This window comes from Erythrolamprus reginae, chromosome 3 (genome assembly GCF_031021105.1).
Source record: "Erythrolamprus reginae isolate rEryReg1 chromosome 3, rEryReg1.hap1, whole genome shotgun sequence".
Classification (NCBI taxonomy): domain Eukaryota; kingdom Metazoa; phylum Chordata; class Lepidosauria; order Squamata; family Dipsadidae; genus Erythrolamprus; species Erythrolamprus reginae.
The window spans coordinates 198,058,973-198,073,121 of NC_091952.1; the positions used below are offsets into that span (position 1 = coordinate 198,058,973).

General features: G+C 38.4%; 1 protein-coding gene across 18 annotated transcripts in view; it reads right to left on the minus strand.

Annotated features, from left to right (window-relative positions):
* PTPRM (protein tyrosine phosphatase receptor type M) overlaps positions 1-14,149 on the minus strand; it is a 546,727-nt gene that overhangs the window by 243,974 nt on the left and 288,604 nt on the right. For all 18 annotated transcript variants that reach the window (XM_070747559.1, XM_070747555.1, XM_070747564.1 and 15 more), the window contains exons 8-9: positions 1,325-1,633; positions 996-1,105 (exon numbers count right to left, since the gene is read on the minus strand). In XM_070747559.1, the coding sequence (XP_070603660.1) occupies positions 996-1,105; positions 1,325-1,633 (419 nt within the window). The remainder of the gene's footprint in view (positions 1-995; positions 1,106-1,324; positions 1,634-14,149) is intronic.

Below are 14,149 nucleotides of genomic sequence, written 5' to 3' on the forward strand. Positions count from 1 at the left end.
CAGCAGATGTCCGTCTAGTCTGAGGACTGAGTCAAACTGGGAATACTGGCTATATAAGTGGAGCTACAAACTTTCTATTGGCTGAACAGATGCAGTCTCTCCATGCTTGGACACTAGTTCCACCTTCACAGAGAATAATTTGTTCATTACCACGCAATTTTATTTTTCTAATCTATTCAATTTTAGAGATATATTTTTCCATAGTAAAATATTCTATTCTTTTATAATAAAACAGTGTTTCACACTGGTTGTAAAACAATACTGAAAGTTTTACAAAGCTAGATTAGATTTTTTGTTTTTGTTTTCCATAACATCTCTTTCTGAAAATGAAGTAAAAACATAAATGTCAAACTAATTTAGTCAGGTAAGAGATTTGACAGTGATTATAGGTTGACAACAAAATATGTACAATGCTTTGTCAGTATATTTTTCGCAAGATATCTTAGGGCAGAGGTGTCCCATAGTTCTTTTGTTAGATTAACAAATAACATGATTTTGTTGAATTAGCATTTTAATAAATGAGAGGATCTTCTTATTTTCTATTACAATAAAACTGTAAAAATGCAATAGTGGGCATAAATTAATTTGAGAACAGAATGAGATGGGATGGAGAAAATCTATGTATGTACCAAAGTGACAAAGGATGTAATGATAAAGAGATTTGCCTAGAAGGTAGGGTTGAGTAATCCATAATCCTACTGCTGTTATAGAAAAAAATATTATAGAAGTATAATCAGCACTGGTATTCTAAGTACCAAAAATCAATACCTTAATATTGATATTAATCAATAAAAATCAACATCTAATGTTGAGATTAATATGTGCTATATTATATTTTTCCTCTGTGATTTTCTAATGTCTAATTAAAATGCTAAAGTAGCATGAGTGTAATTAAAATCTGAATTGTGAATCAATAGGAAAAATAATCAGATATATAAGAAAAATACTTTATGATATTGATTGAAATCAAGCCTATAATTAAATGTATAACATACTTCATATAAAGTGATCACTCCGTATGTTTGCACTGGCTCCTTCCATTGAAGAAAAATCTTCTCCTCAAAAGTATTTCCCTGGATAGATTCAAGTGGAACAGCACTTGGAACTAATGAATAAAATAAAAGAATAAGATGTTTACCAAAGTGCACTGCAATTTCATTTTAAGATTACAGGAATCATTTGGCAGAGTACTAATAAAATATATTCAGGTAATTCTAAAGTAACAATGGTTTTCAGTGGCAAAATAACTTCTGAAGAGTTCTGTCCATTAAACAGTTTTACTAGTTCATATTAAATGCTAGAAATGTTACATTTTAAAACTTACCATCTTCATCAGTTTGTACCACAATTTCTTGACTTTCTTTTCGTCCTTCAGGATTCATAAGAATAAGTTTGACACTGACATTAGTGTAGGGGGACAAATTAGTAATGGTGTGCTGCGGGTGTGAATTGTCAGTATCCCAGCTCACTTCTTCTCTAACTTGCTCCTGTTCACCAGTTTGGTAGCGGTAATGGACCGTAAGGTTATATTTATGGCAACGTGTCACATTGTAGCCAAATGGCTCCCAGGTGATGGTGATTTGCCAGGATTTGATCTCTACAACTTCAAGCTTTCTTGGACCATGCACAGGATCTGAAAATAAAAGGAAAACAAACATTTTAATGTGAGAGTTTGCAGATATAAATTGACTTTGCTTGAACTCTTGTATTAGTTTGAAATTACTTAATTTAAATTTTTCTATATATATGTGTATATTTAATATATATATACACAGTGATACCTTGTCTTACGAACTTCATTGGTTCCGGGACGAGGTTCTTAAGGTGAAAAGTTTGTAAGACGAAACAATGTTTCCCATAGGAATCTATGAAAAAGCAATTAATGCGTGCAAGGCCAAAATTCACCCCTTTTGCCAGGCGAAGCGTCTGTTTTTGCGCTGCTGGGATTCCCCTGAGACTCACCTCCATGGGAAACCCCACCTCCGGACTTCTATGTTTTTTCGATGCTGCAGGGGAATCCCGGAGGTGGGGTTTCCCATGGAGGGGAGCCTCAGGGAAATCCCAGCAGCGCAAAATTGGGTGCTTCGCTGGCAACGGAAGTCCGGAGGTGGAGCATCCTAGTGGCGGCGGTGGGTTTGTAAGGTGAAAATAGTTTGTAAGAAGAGGCAAAAAAATCTTAAACCCCGGGTTTGTATCTCAAAAAGTTTGTATGACGAGGCATTTGTAAGACGAAGTATCTCTGTATATATATTGAAACTCATTTATATAAACCTATATATTGTTTCTATTTTCTGTTTCTTTAAACCCTTAGTTACAATTCTCAAATTATTTTTTTTACATGAATACTGTTATAAAATAGAATAAAAAGGGTTTAAAACAATTTTGGAAAATGTTACAGTAAAATGTTTAATGTAGTGGAAATCAAGTAGAAAATATGCAAGTGTTCATACACAAGAAACTTTTTGCACAAACTCAAAAAACTCAGAAAAAATAGTGAAATGAATACACAAGCAAGTTAAAGCAAGAATGCTAGAAATATAGGATAAATATAAGATAAGATTAAATTAAATTAAATTAAAAATCTACACGCATCCACCAATTCTTTTTAAAAACTACCACATAGATATTTTGGCCTTCTACTTATTCTTGTTTAAAGTCCACCTAACTTTGTTTATGAAGATCATTCTACATACAGTATATAGCAACCAAAGTTCATTGGACCTTTTAATTTTAAAATCAAAGACAGTTTCCCTGAAGAATTTAACTCTATATATTGAATATTTCTGTTAGGCAAGATAGATTGCACTGGAGATCAATCTGTAAAACAATTTCTGTTGAGTTTGATTTTTTAGTTTTTCTATAGTTAATTAGGCATGCTGGTTTCAAATAGTTTTCTTCTATTATGTCAAGTTTTTTCTCTACACCTTATATATATAATATAGTTAATTAGGCAACATGAGCATTAAATTGCATTTTTTACATAGTCATCTTGATAACTTCCTGGAAAATCTTGGTGCAGTCAGTAATGAGCAGGGTGAGCGATTCAACCAAGATTTGAAGGTAATGGAGACATGGTATCAAGGTAGATGGGATGTACATATGATGACTGACTATTGTTGCAGCATCAAGTGAGAATGTCCACAGATTAAACACTCCAGAAAAAGCTATAAGGAATTTTTTTTACCTTAATATGTATAATTACTGTTCAATAAAAAAACAACTATTCATATGAACACAATTTAATTTGCAGTAACTATTATAGCCTTCGCAAGAATAAAATTATTCTTTGTATACAGTATATTAGGTAAGTTTTTACTTTGATTCCTTTATATGCACAATTTGTATGACCTTTGAGGGTATCCTGTAGCTTAAAAAGTTGACGTGATAGACAAAAACTCTGGTTATTTTTGGATTCAGAGGCCAAAAGTTAGTTGAAAACAAGTCACAGATTTAACACAACGAAATTGCTGTTCCCCAGTGTTGTTGTAATACCAATAACCTGAAGTACTAGATGTAGGAAATTTAAAATTATATTTTACTGTAATTGTACATCATGGTTTCTTTATACATGGAGCTTAAATAATGACACAGCTTAACACTTTGTTTGATACCTCCAATTAGTAACAGGGAGACAATAACTATGTTTAGTTTTGTTCCATTAATGTCATTGTTATAATGAAAGTGACAAGAGATTTAAAAAAAATAACTTTATGACAGTTACTGCATTGATTCTTCAACGAGAACCAAAATATTATTTTTTGTTTATGTTGTCCAAGTAGTTAAAGTCCATAGCGATAGCATTAGCATTTAGACTTATATACTGCTTCATAGTGCTTTTATATATATCTCTAAGCGGATTTAAAGAATCAGCCTATTGCCCCCAACAATCTGGGTCCTCATTTTACCAACCTTGGAAGGATGGAAGGCTGACCTTGAGCCGGTGGTGAGATTTGAACTGCTGAACTACAGCTAGCAGTTAGCTGAAGTAGCCTGCAGTGCTGCACTCTAAACACTGTACCACCCCAGCACTGCGCTACCCAGGCCAATGAATGTTTAAACTACTTTTGTCTTATATTATTCTAAGGGGCGAAACTTGCTTTGCGTATCTATAAAACTATTGTCTAGAACGGAGTCAATGGAGTTATACAAATGTAGCAGAATAATCTGATTTTTTAATTTCAAATGAAATTACTCAAAGAGATAAAAGAGAATTTCCTTGCTTATTTATCTGTATATGATGAGTTTTAATGAGCCAGAAAGTGCTTATAATAAATACATTAATGTGCATATTCCAGCTCATGTTTATTAATCAATGTATTTTCACCAAGAATGTAAATATTTGTCACAAGAGTCTACTACTTCTGACTGGTCTGAATCTCTGCAACTTGCAATATTGTTCTGAAATACTTCTGCAAGAGATATCATAGTTATATACTTTTCATATTTACACCTATTGTTTTCAGCAACCATTTTTTATTCTATGAGCATTAAGGTTTTGGATCTCAAACACAGTACCTTTTACTTTCTATTGTTTCCAGTTCCAGTAATCGGTCTGGCATATGTTTGGTGAAAATCATTGTATAATTCTCATTTCAATTCCTTTTATTAACCTTTTGGCTCTGATCCCATAAAGTTTGCATGAAAATCACCATGATCAGAGGTGGTTCGGATCGATTTGGGCAAACTGGTAGTACCCTCTCCTATATTCCTGTGTTTTTAGCTCAGCTGATTCATGTGGCAGAGTGGATTGCTGTGCCTCAGCTAAGCTAAACAACAGCTCAGCTCACCAGCGCTGACACCAACGGCAACTTTTGAGTGCTGCGAGTGTGCGGGAAGCATGCACTGTCTAATAAAACTGGAAGAAAAAGATTTGGAATCCCATCACTGTTCCTGATCCTTCTTAACTGAAAAAGAAACTTAGCTTCTGGAGAAATGAGTTTCCTGTGAAGGCCCCGCCCCCATTACTGGCTCTGAAGGAAAGATGAAAATGGAGTCAATGTGTTTGTGCAATATAAGCAATTTCCTTTGGCCTCCAGGAAGTCTGAGAGTGGCTGTAAAATGTACTGGTTGGCTTTCCTCTTTCTGTCGGTTAGCACTTTCCAAAAAGTGTCTCTGCTGATGGTCTGTGAGCCGGCGATGCCTGGGGAGGTCAAGGTTACCATGCTCCCATGCAGACTCTGCAGTCCTTCGCCGCCCTAGGAGATGTTTCAGGAGGCACTGGTTGGCAGGGAGAGAGGGAGTCAGCCCAGCAACCTTTGTAGCCACGTGGCTGCAAAGTTTGTGGGGCCACCTTCCCTCTCCCTGCCGGCCAGCGCCTCCCAATAAAAATTGCAGGCATGGCGGGGAAGGTGGAGGGGCAGCTCGGCAAGCTTTGCAGCCACATGACTACAAAGGTTGCTGGACCGGCTTCCCCTCTCCTCAACGGCTCCCCCTCTCCTTGCGGGCCAGCTGGGAGCACGCTAACCTTGCCATCCCCAGCCATTGCCTGCCACCTCCCATCAGCAGAGGTGCTTTCCAGGAAGGACAGGAGAGGCTGGCTGCTGTCCATGCTCCCCTGGCAGAACAGCTCCGCATGACCTGAGCGCCAGACTCTGTTGTTGTCACTGCCCCTGCCTGGCTTGCCCCGGTGAATTCTAAACTCAGAGGTAACAGCCAGTTTCCCTTGCCCTCTGGATCATCAGCATGAGCGTGGCTCTCCAGGAGCTCGGCAACAATGTGAGCAGCAATAGCAGCTATGCACCCACCTGCTTTATTCCCCCTCTCTCCCAAGGAATGTGCTCTGGAATGGCAGCAGTGGCACACATAGCTGCAAGAGGAAGAGAGGCCAGGTGAGACCCAGATGCTCTCCGGCTTTCCTCGTCACAAGCATCAACCCCACTCTTTGCTAGTAGCTGCCCTGTTTTTCACACAGGATCGCCAGGTGGGAGGAGGGAGAGGAAGGAGGAAGCTGCTGCTAGCAGAGACAAGTGAGTGCAGGGTTGATGTTTCTGTGACGAGGAGAGCCAGAAAGTATCTGGGTCTCACCCAGGCTCTCTTCCTCTTGCAACCACATGTGTTGCTGCTGTTCTAGAGGGCTTTCCTTGGGAGTGAGAGAGAATAAAGAGGCCAGCGAGCAAGCCAAATGTTCACTTGCTTATTTTGCAAGGGGCTACTCTTGGCCCACACCTGTGGTGCCTCTGCCAGAGAAAATGGAGCTCTGTTTTCACTGGCAGAGGTTTGCAGGAAGCTGTCGCAGCAAAAATAGAGCTTGGGCCGCTACAGGCGCCCTGACGCTTCATCCTGCAGGAAATTAACCAAGACTGAATGCCACGAAGCTTCAACTGCCTCTCTATTGTCTCTGGAATACGTAGGATGAAAAGAATGTGGACTGTTTGAAACTAAGTGAACTATAAGTAGTAGTTAACATCATTGCAATGCTTTCATAGAAAAGCAAAATAACGAAATCAATGAATCAGCCTATAAGAAAGTAAGTGTCATTTAGTTGGGTTACATTCTAAATCTCTCCCAAAAGTAGTTTCCTTGCTAGTTAATTGTATACTGTAATATTGTATGTTGTATTTGTATGCAATATACAATTTTGTAAATTTATTTAATTGGATTTGTATGCCGCCCCTCTCCGAGGACTTTGTGGAATTTTATAGTCAGCAGAAGAGATTACAAAGCTGGGTCCCCCCCAATTTATAACAGTTTGATTGAAAGAGTCATGGAGCCCAGAATGTTAAACTATTATAAACTGGTCAAAGTGGTGTGAATCACATTACTATCCAGGTCCACTGATTCACTGTAAGAGGGCAATATTGCTTCCGTAACCGTAAGCACAAAGTTTGCGGTGCTTAAAAGCATTGTCTAGTAGCTTTTTGCTCTTCACCTGATGGCACCGGGAATATTGTTTTATGCTGCTCTCTTTCTGCCAATTTCATCTAGGTATCAAGCAGTGAAATCTGACAGCTGCATCTCACAATCCTGGGTACCAGCTAGTGTAGTTGTAGCCTCTGGCACTTGAGCATCTTATTTAATCAATGGTCTTCATTTCCTTGACAGTCAGTAACATGCGTTTGTTGTTTCTTTTCCGAAGAACAAAGAAAAAACTGACTGATAGGATCAATTTCTATTGCAAGTTCAATTCACAGCTCATTTCTCTGGAACTTCATATTTTACCTCCTATTACATCTACAGTGCTTTTTGAAAATCTCAATTTCAGAATCCAAGAGGTGTAATTTTAGGATCTTGTCATTAATAATCAAAACCTTGGGTTAGAAGCAAAGTCCACAGTGTAATGATTCCCCCCCCCCCCCGTCTAATGTCTTATCACAAACTTCAGGAGGCTTGTGCAATAGAATCATAAAAATAAAAAGACAATGCTATAACTGTATATGTCTGCTTTACAGTTTACACAGTCTTCTGCACTATTTGGATAGAAAACTTGGACAAGACATGTTCCGGGCCAAATCCTCCAAGGTCTAAATCTTTCAGCAAACTAATAGATGGATAAAATTTAAGCTGTTTGTGCTGCTTCTGTTGCAAGGGATTGGTGACTCCTAATTTTCTAACACAGTTTGGGTTGTGTTAAATTTTCCAACTATATTAAATCACTTTCCCCTCTCCTTTTGCTTGCCCATTTCAGCACAAAAAATTATTACAGACATCTGAAATTGTGGGAATATATTACATGCTATTAAAAAAATGACAATCATTCAAATTAGAAATCGGACTTCTATTGTTACTGTATTAATTAAACGTGAGAAAAATAGAGCATTTAAAAAAATGATAAATTAATAACCAAAATATGCATATAACATGTAATTCCATGCACTTAAATTATGATCTGTGAGAAAATTATAGCTGTGAAGAAAATACTGCCTAATATATACATTGATATATTAATTCTAAATGGCAAATACTTCATTTGCTGTAATCCTTGTACTATACTTGTATTTCGTCATAATAAATCTTGCTAAAGAGAATTCTGTAAGAGTCATGCTTATAAAAAAATCACTCTTGGTTCAAGCAGTTGCTGTATTGGAACATTGGTTCCTATCTGACACGTTCCCTTTCAGTCCTTGCCAGGAGTAGTCGTGTGAGGAGAACTTCATCTGCCTGGAGACTGAGTTTGTATCAGTTTTGTCTAGACACAGTTTGAGTGCTAATGTCCTTAAGATCTTGAAAAAAGATGGCCCCTTGGACTTCACCCAAACAGAAGCCCGCTGTGGTTGGGGTGAAGGTAGATTTGAGAGAAAGAGCTCCTGATAAGTTAGCAGGTTGAGCATTAGCCCCAGAAGTGCAAGCTAATGGGAGGAAATGTTCCTCATTGTATGAGGAGAGGGAGGGAACTGACTCCTCATGGCTCTCCATAGGCCAGCCCAGGTGTCTTTCTCCAAAAGACTGAAATGGCTTCCTCAGAGAAGAGAACAGATGGGTCTGCTACCTTTGTCGCCTTGGCAAACTGGCGCTCCGGAGCCCTGTGGAGCCGTTCAGTGTCCTTCTCTAAGGAGGAGGACAGTTTGGAAGTCTTAGCTCTGGTGTGATCTACTGGTGGGCTAGATCTGGAACTTTTGGGGGCCTTAGACCTGGTCCCCCTAAGTTCATCAGACTCCTGTTGATCTGCCATAGCCACTGATGTCTGACAGAGTGAAGGCAAGGACTAGCTTGACCAGTTGTAGCCAAGGCCAGCAGAAGTCACAAAGCACAGAGTCCACAGGGCACCCCCCCCCCAAGCTATGGATAAATTGCCCCAGCAAGGTGCAAAACAAAATGACTGCTCCTATTAAGTGACTGACAATAGGGCACAGGTAGGAGGAAAAACCCTACTAGCACCAGGAAGAGGAAGAATCCAATCTGCCTCATGTAGCTGAAATCCTTGGGTTTGATTTCGCAGTTAAAAAGAAAAAAGAAAGTCCACATCAGACAGCAACAAAATGGTGGCCGCACCATGAGGTAACAAAAATGGCATCTTCAGCATGTGGCGGCACAACGGTGGGCATACCACAAAGGGGTGTCAGCAAGAAAAAAAGCCATTTAAGCTGCCATTGCTGTTTCTTGAGCCTAGGACCCTGTCAATGTGTCACTGTTACCTCAGGGGCTCTTCAAGTGGCAGCAGGTGGTGCAGCAAGCCGGGAGGGAAATGCTCACCTGCCCGTGACTCCCAAGGGAGGAAAGAAACCAATATCAAACTTCAGGAGATCCCAAGAAGAGAGAGCCCCAAAGCTGATAGGAATAGGGCGGTTGCGATCTTCCGGAGCAGAGAGGAGGCTGGTGCCCTTAACATCCAAGTTTCCAGAAGAGATAGCTCCCAGAAAGGAAGTGCCTGAGGAGATAAAATTCCCATTGCGCCCCCGCTGCGAAGGAACGGTTAGGCTCATTAGTCACTGGACCTAGTGGTCTAGGAGGAACAATAAACAATCTGCAGACAGTCTTGCCTGAGAAAAACCTCTCTGAAATTTTTAAAGTAGCTGAAAGGAAAAAAAAATTAATCTGCTTGGAGCTGTTGAGAAAACATCTCCTTGGCTGACTGAGTTGTAAAAAAACTGCCAAATCTGGGCAAAGGGGATTGACCAGATAAAATTGATACAAGCTCAGTCTCCAGGCAGATGAAGTTAATACCCATACGTGACTACTCCTGCCAAGAGTACCGGAGAAAAACCAATACAATTTTCCTCCATTTTTTATTTATTCCCCAAATGTGGTTTGTGCTTTATCATACTTTTAACTGATTTGTCTGGCATCACATTTCTCCCAAGTCAGAAACAACAAGCATTTTCTAGTGAGTATCATTTCACAAGTCTGCATTAATTTTTTTAACTTTTAACTTTTTCATTATTTTCTGTCAAATACCTGACAGTTAGCACAAACACACACACACACACACACACACACACACACACACACACAGATTGTGTATGGAAAGCAATCAGTAAACAAAACAAAAAATGTAGGAATAAGCACCTCCTAAGGATTACATTATACCTAAACAAACAAAGCTAGTCTATGAAGATGTCAATGAAAAAAAAAGATTTTTCTCTATAAATGAAACATTGTGTGTAGACCTCCTGATGAAGCTGATTGAAAATAGGATAGGGTATAAATCTAGAAAAATATTGAGAAAAATTTGCAATATATGTTAGAAAAAAACAATGGAAACTTTTAGATGAACAGCATATGAATAGATGTCAAATGATAAAACATGACATTTAAAAACCTTTGAGGGATTATAAAAACTATTTTGAATTTTTAAGTGTGTTTTCTTTAATTTTGTACGGAATAGCTCTTTTTCCATCTTGTTATTTAATCAACCATCCTACATGAGGGGTAAACTGCAGTGAGGATAGTGAATCTTAATTCTATCTACACTTGTTTCAATTATGTGACAATGTTTTAGGAACCATCATTATTAACAAGTACTAAATAAAGATTGGATATTATTAATGTAAGATTTTCAATCACTTGGATGAGCCAGCTTATTTATAGCTCATCATCTTGAAGCTAGGCTTGTATTTGAAAACCTTCATTTTTTTTTTAACAATATCACTGGTGAATTGGCAAACGCTTTAGATTTAATATTTAAGCATGACAGCTCCTCTAAAACCCATGAGATATAATAAGCTTCTGAAAAGGCATAACCTTTATGGTACATTAAACTAAACAGGCTTTGCAGGAAAATAGCCAATATTGTTTCAATTCTTTCATTATACCTTTCAAATTATCACCTAGTTCCACCATTTTAGAAAAAGCCAGATCTCAGTGGGACAAATCTTTCTGGCATAATAAACCATTGGCTTCATTAAGCTTATCTTTGGTTAGTAGCAGCATAATTCTTTTGTACTAATATTCTTCTGTAGCAGCACAGAAGTATCTCAGATTTCTGTTTTCTTTCTTAAAGTGCTATTCCAGTCTTCTTCCATGCCACACTGCCTTCTTCAATATTTTCAGAATGTGCAAGTTACTGGCTTAGAAAATCTTAGTTTTAATTTTCTGAGAGCATTCAGGACCAATATTTTTCACACATAAGAAAAATCAAACCTGAGAGTCTTTGCTCAGTCTGATTTAAAATGTAATTGTTAAAATTATTTAGAGATCAGCATCAGACTCTTAATATTGCCATTTCGAAAAGTAAGAGATTTAAACGGCAACGTATTCTTCCATTTGTACAACAATCCATTAAACATGCTTAAAATATTTGAAATCAATACAAGAAACACTTAACACAGTGTTGGATTGCCGCCAGAGGATGTATTAATTTTGTGCATCAGAAGCCACTGAATGTATTCTGTACAGCTTTCTCAATAATTCATCTGGCCAACTGAAGAAATTAGCAATCATTCATTTAAAAAAATAAATTCAGTACTCTATATGATGGAACAATATATTCTTTAACACCATATAATGGCATAGCTGCTTTCAGATTTAATTAATCTTGATCAAGTAATTATCTAAATTGTAATATCCAGGAAAAGTATTTTTATTGGTAATTTAAAGGCAAATATATGCGTATTTCATTCACATTATGCAATTCTCTTTTAGGATAAGTAATGTCTGAGTTCAGAAAAAGAGTAAGAAATCATAGGCCAAAGAAATTAAATCGAAATTAAAAGATAAAAGAATACATTGCTAAAAGTAGTGATAAAAATTCAATTTATTATACTAAATCTTTTAAAATATCTTTATTTCTGTTACATTTGTAAATGTAAAGGCATTGTTTTGCTATTTAAACTTGTTTATCTTTTTGGGGGGATCTCATAAACTTCATTCAACCATGACTTCTTTGATTTTTTCCTGTCTCCCAGTCTACTTAGTCTTCTTTCTGATCCAGATTTTGCAGTTCTATTCGTATTAATTCTCTCTGAATGATCAAGCCATATTGATGCTCTTCTTTTGTTTTGTTTATTCAGTTTTATATTCAGTGCATATTCATTCAAACCTTCCTTCCTAATCCTGTCTATTCCTCTGTTTCTACATATAATTCCCACTGTACTCAACTTTCTTTCATGTTTCCCTGATGTACATTACTCTAATTTCCATATAATAGAAGCAGGCTGTTATAAAAAGCCACTTTTGTTTAATCTGGCAGGTATTCATTCCTTGCAACAGACCATATACTACCGTTACTTTTCCATCAACATTTGCATATCTTAACATTTCTCGATATATTTTTCTCTCACTAGCTATCTTTCTACAAAGGTACATAAATTATCTACTTGTTCTAGGTTTTCATCATTTATACATAATCTGCATTTGCCTCCTCCATTTTCACCGTCACAATGGTTTTTCATGCAGGTAGTCCTTAGTTAAACATATTCAGTGACTGCTTGAAGTTACAAAGTTACAATGGGGCTGAAGAAGTGTTTTTTTAAAACTAGTCCTCAAAGTTCTGGATGACCCAGAATCCTTGGAGTTACATGATTGCAAACTGGGAGTTTGGCAACCAGCTCTTACTTACAATAGGTGCAGCGCCCCACAATCATGTGATAGCCATTTGTGATTTTCCTTCCAAAGTCAATGGGGAAGCCACAGAAAAGGTCACAAGTTGCTCTGGTACATCTCCCGCACCTGGAAGTACAATTCCTACCCTACCTCATTCATGCCTCATTGCCTTCTCATGCATCCTTTCCCACCTTACAGTAGCCTATCCATCCTACACCATGCACATTTTATCTTGTGCACCTTCAAGAACCCTCCTGCAATCTGCAGCAGCCAGCCCAAGCCCTGCAACACTTATACGAGTGATGATGAACCTTTCCCCCCCTTGGCTGGCGAAAACGGCCTCCCCTGTCTCCTAAGGAGGCCGGAAACAGCTCATTTCCTGACTTCCAGTGGGCATGGTATGCCTGTTTTTTTGCCCTTCCCAGGCTCCAGAGGCTTTCTTGGAGCCTGGGGAGGATGAAAACGGCATCTCCCGCTCCCCTGATGCCAGAAATGACCTGTTTCCCTACTTCTTGTGGGCCCAGTAGACCTGTTTTTCCCCACACAAGCCCAGTACTTACTTGGCGTCCTGTTTTGAGAGATGGTCCAAAAATTAACTGGCCAGCACATGCATGCGCACTGGAGCTGAGCTAGGCAACGACTCACGTGCCTGCAGATATGGCTCTGTTTGCTACCTGTGGCATGCATGCCATAGGGTCATCATTATGGACCTATACTGTCCTCTCATGCACCCTGCTGTGCTCTGCATCAGCCACAATTCTTGAACCATGTTAACTACCCATTACATAAGTACAGTGGTACCTCTTCTTATGAACTTAATTCGTTCCGTGACCAGATTCTTAAGTAGAAAAGTTTGTAAGACGCAGCAATTTTCCCCACAGGAATCAATGTAAAAGCAAATAATGCGTGCAATTGGGGAAACCACAGGGAGGGTGGAGGCCCTGTTTCCTCCCAGGAGATTCCTAGAGAGGTTCTATGGAGGCTTCTCCCCACCTTTTCCGGCCCTGTTTCCTCCCAGGAGATTCCTAGAGATGCCCCACAGAGGCTTCTCCCTGCCTTTTCCTGTTACAGTTTCAGAGGCTTGGGTTTGTAAGTGGAAAATGATTCTTAAGAACAGGCAAAAAAATCTTCAACACCCGGTTCTTATCTAGAAAAGTTTGTAAGTAGAGGCGTTCGTTGGTAAAGGTGCCACTGTATAAGAATATAAGACGTACTGGAGTATAAGGTGCATCTTAGTTTTGGGGGAGGAAAATACGGAAAAGAATCTGCTTCCAGATATTTTTCTGGCTAGCATTCTTAGTCTGGTCAGTTTCAGCACATCATCATCATCATTATTATTATTATTATTTAGATTTGTATGCCGCCCCTCTCCGTAGACTCAGGGTGGCTCACAGCAATAATAAAAAACAATGTACAATAACAAATCGAATATTTAAAAATATCTTAAAAACCCTTATTTTAAAACAGGACATACACACAAACTCCCTGTGTGTATCCCCTGGTTAGGGCTTTAAAAAAAATTTATTTAGAGAGAGTAACAATGAAAGAGCTTGCAAGCTAGTAAGAGCTGGGAACATTGTTAGAATTTGGTTAGGACTGGAAAGAAAAATTCTGAGCAAGTAGAGCAATGAAAAAAAGAAGCAAAGACTTAGAGTTTGAAAAACATTATTCGCAGAGAATAACAATGGAAGATCTTGCAAGCCTGTAAGAGCTGGGAACATTGCTAGCACCT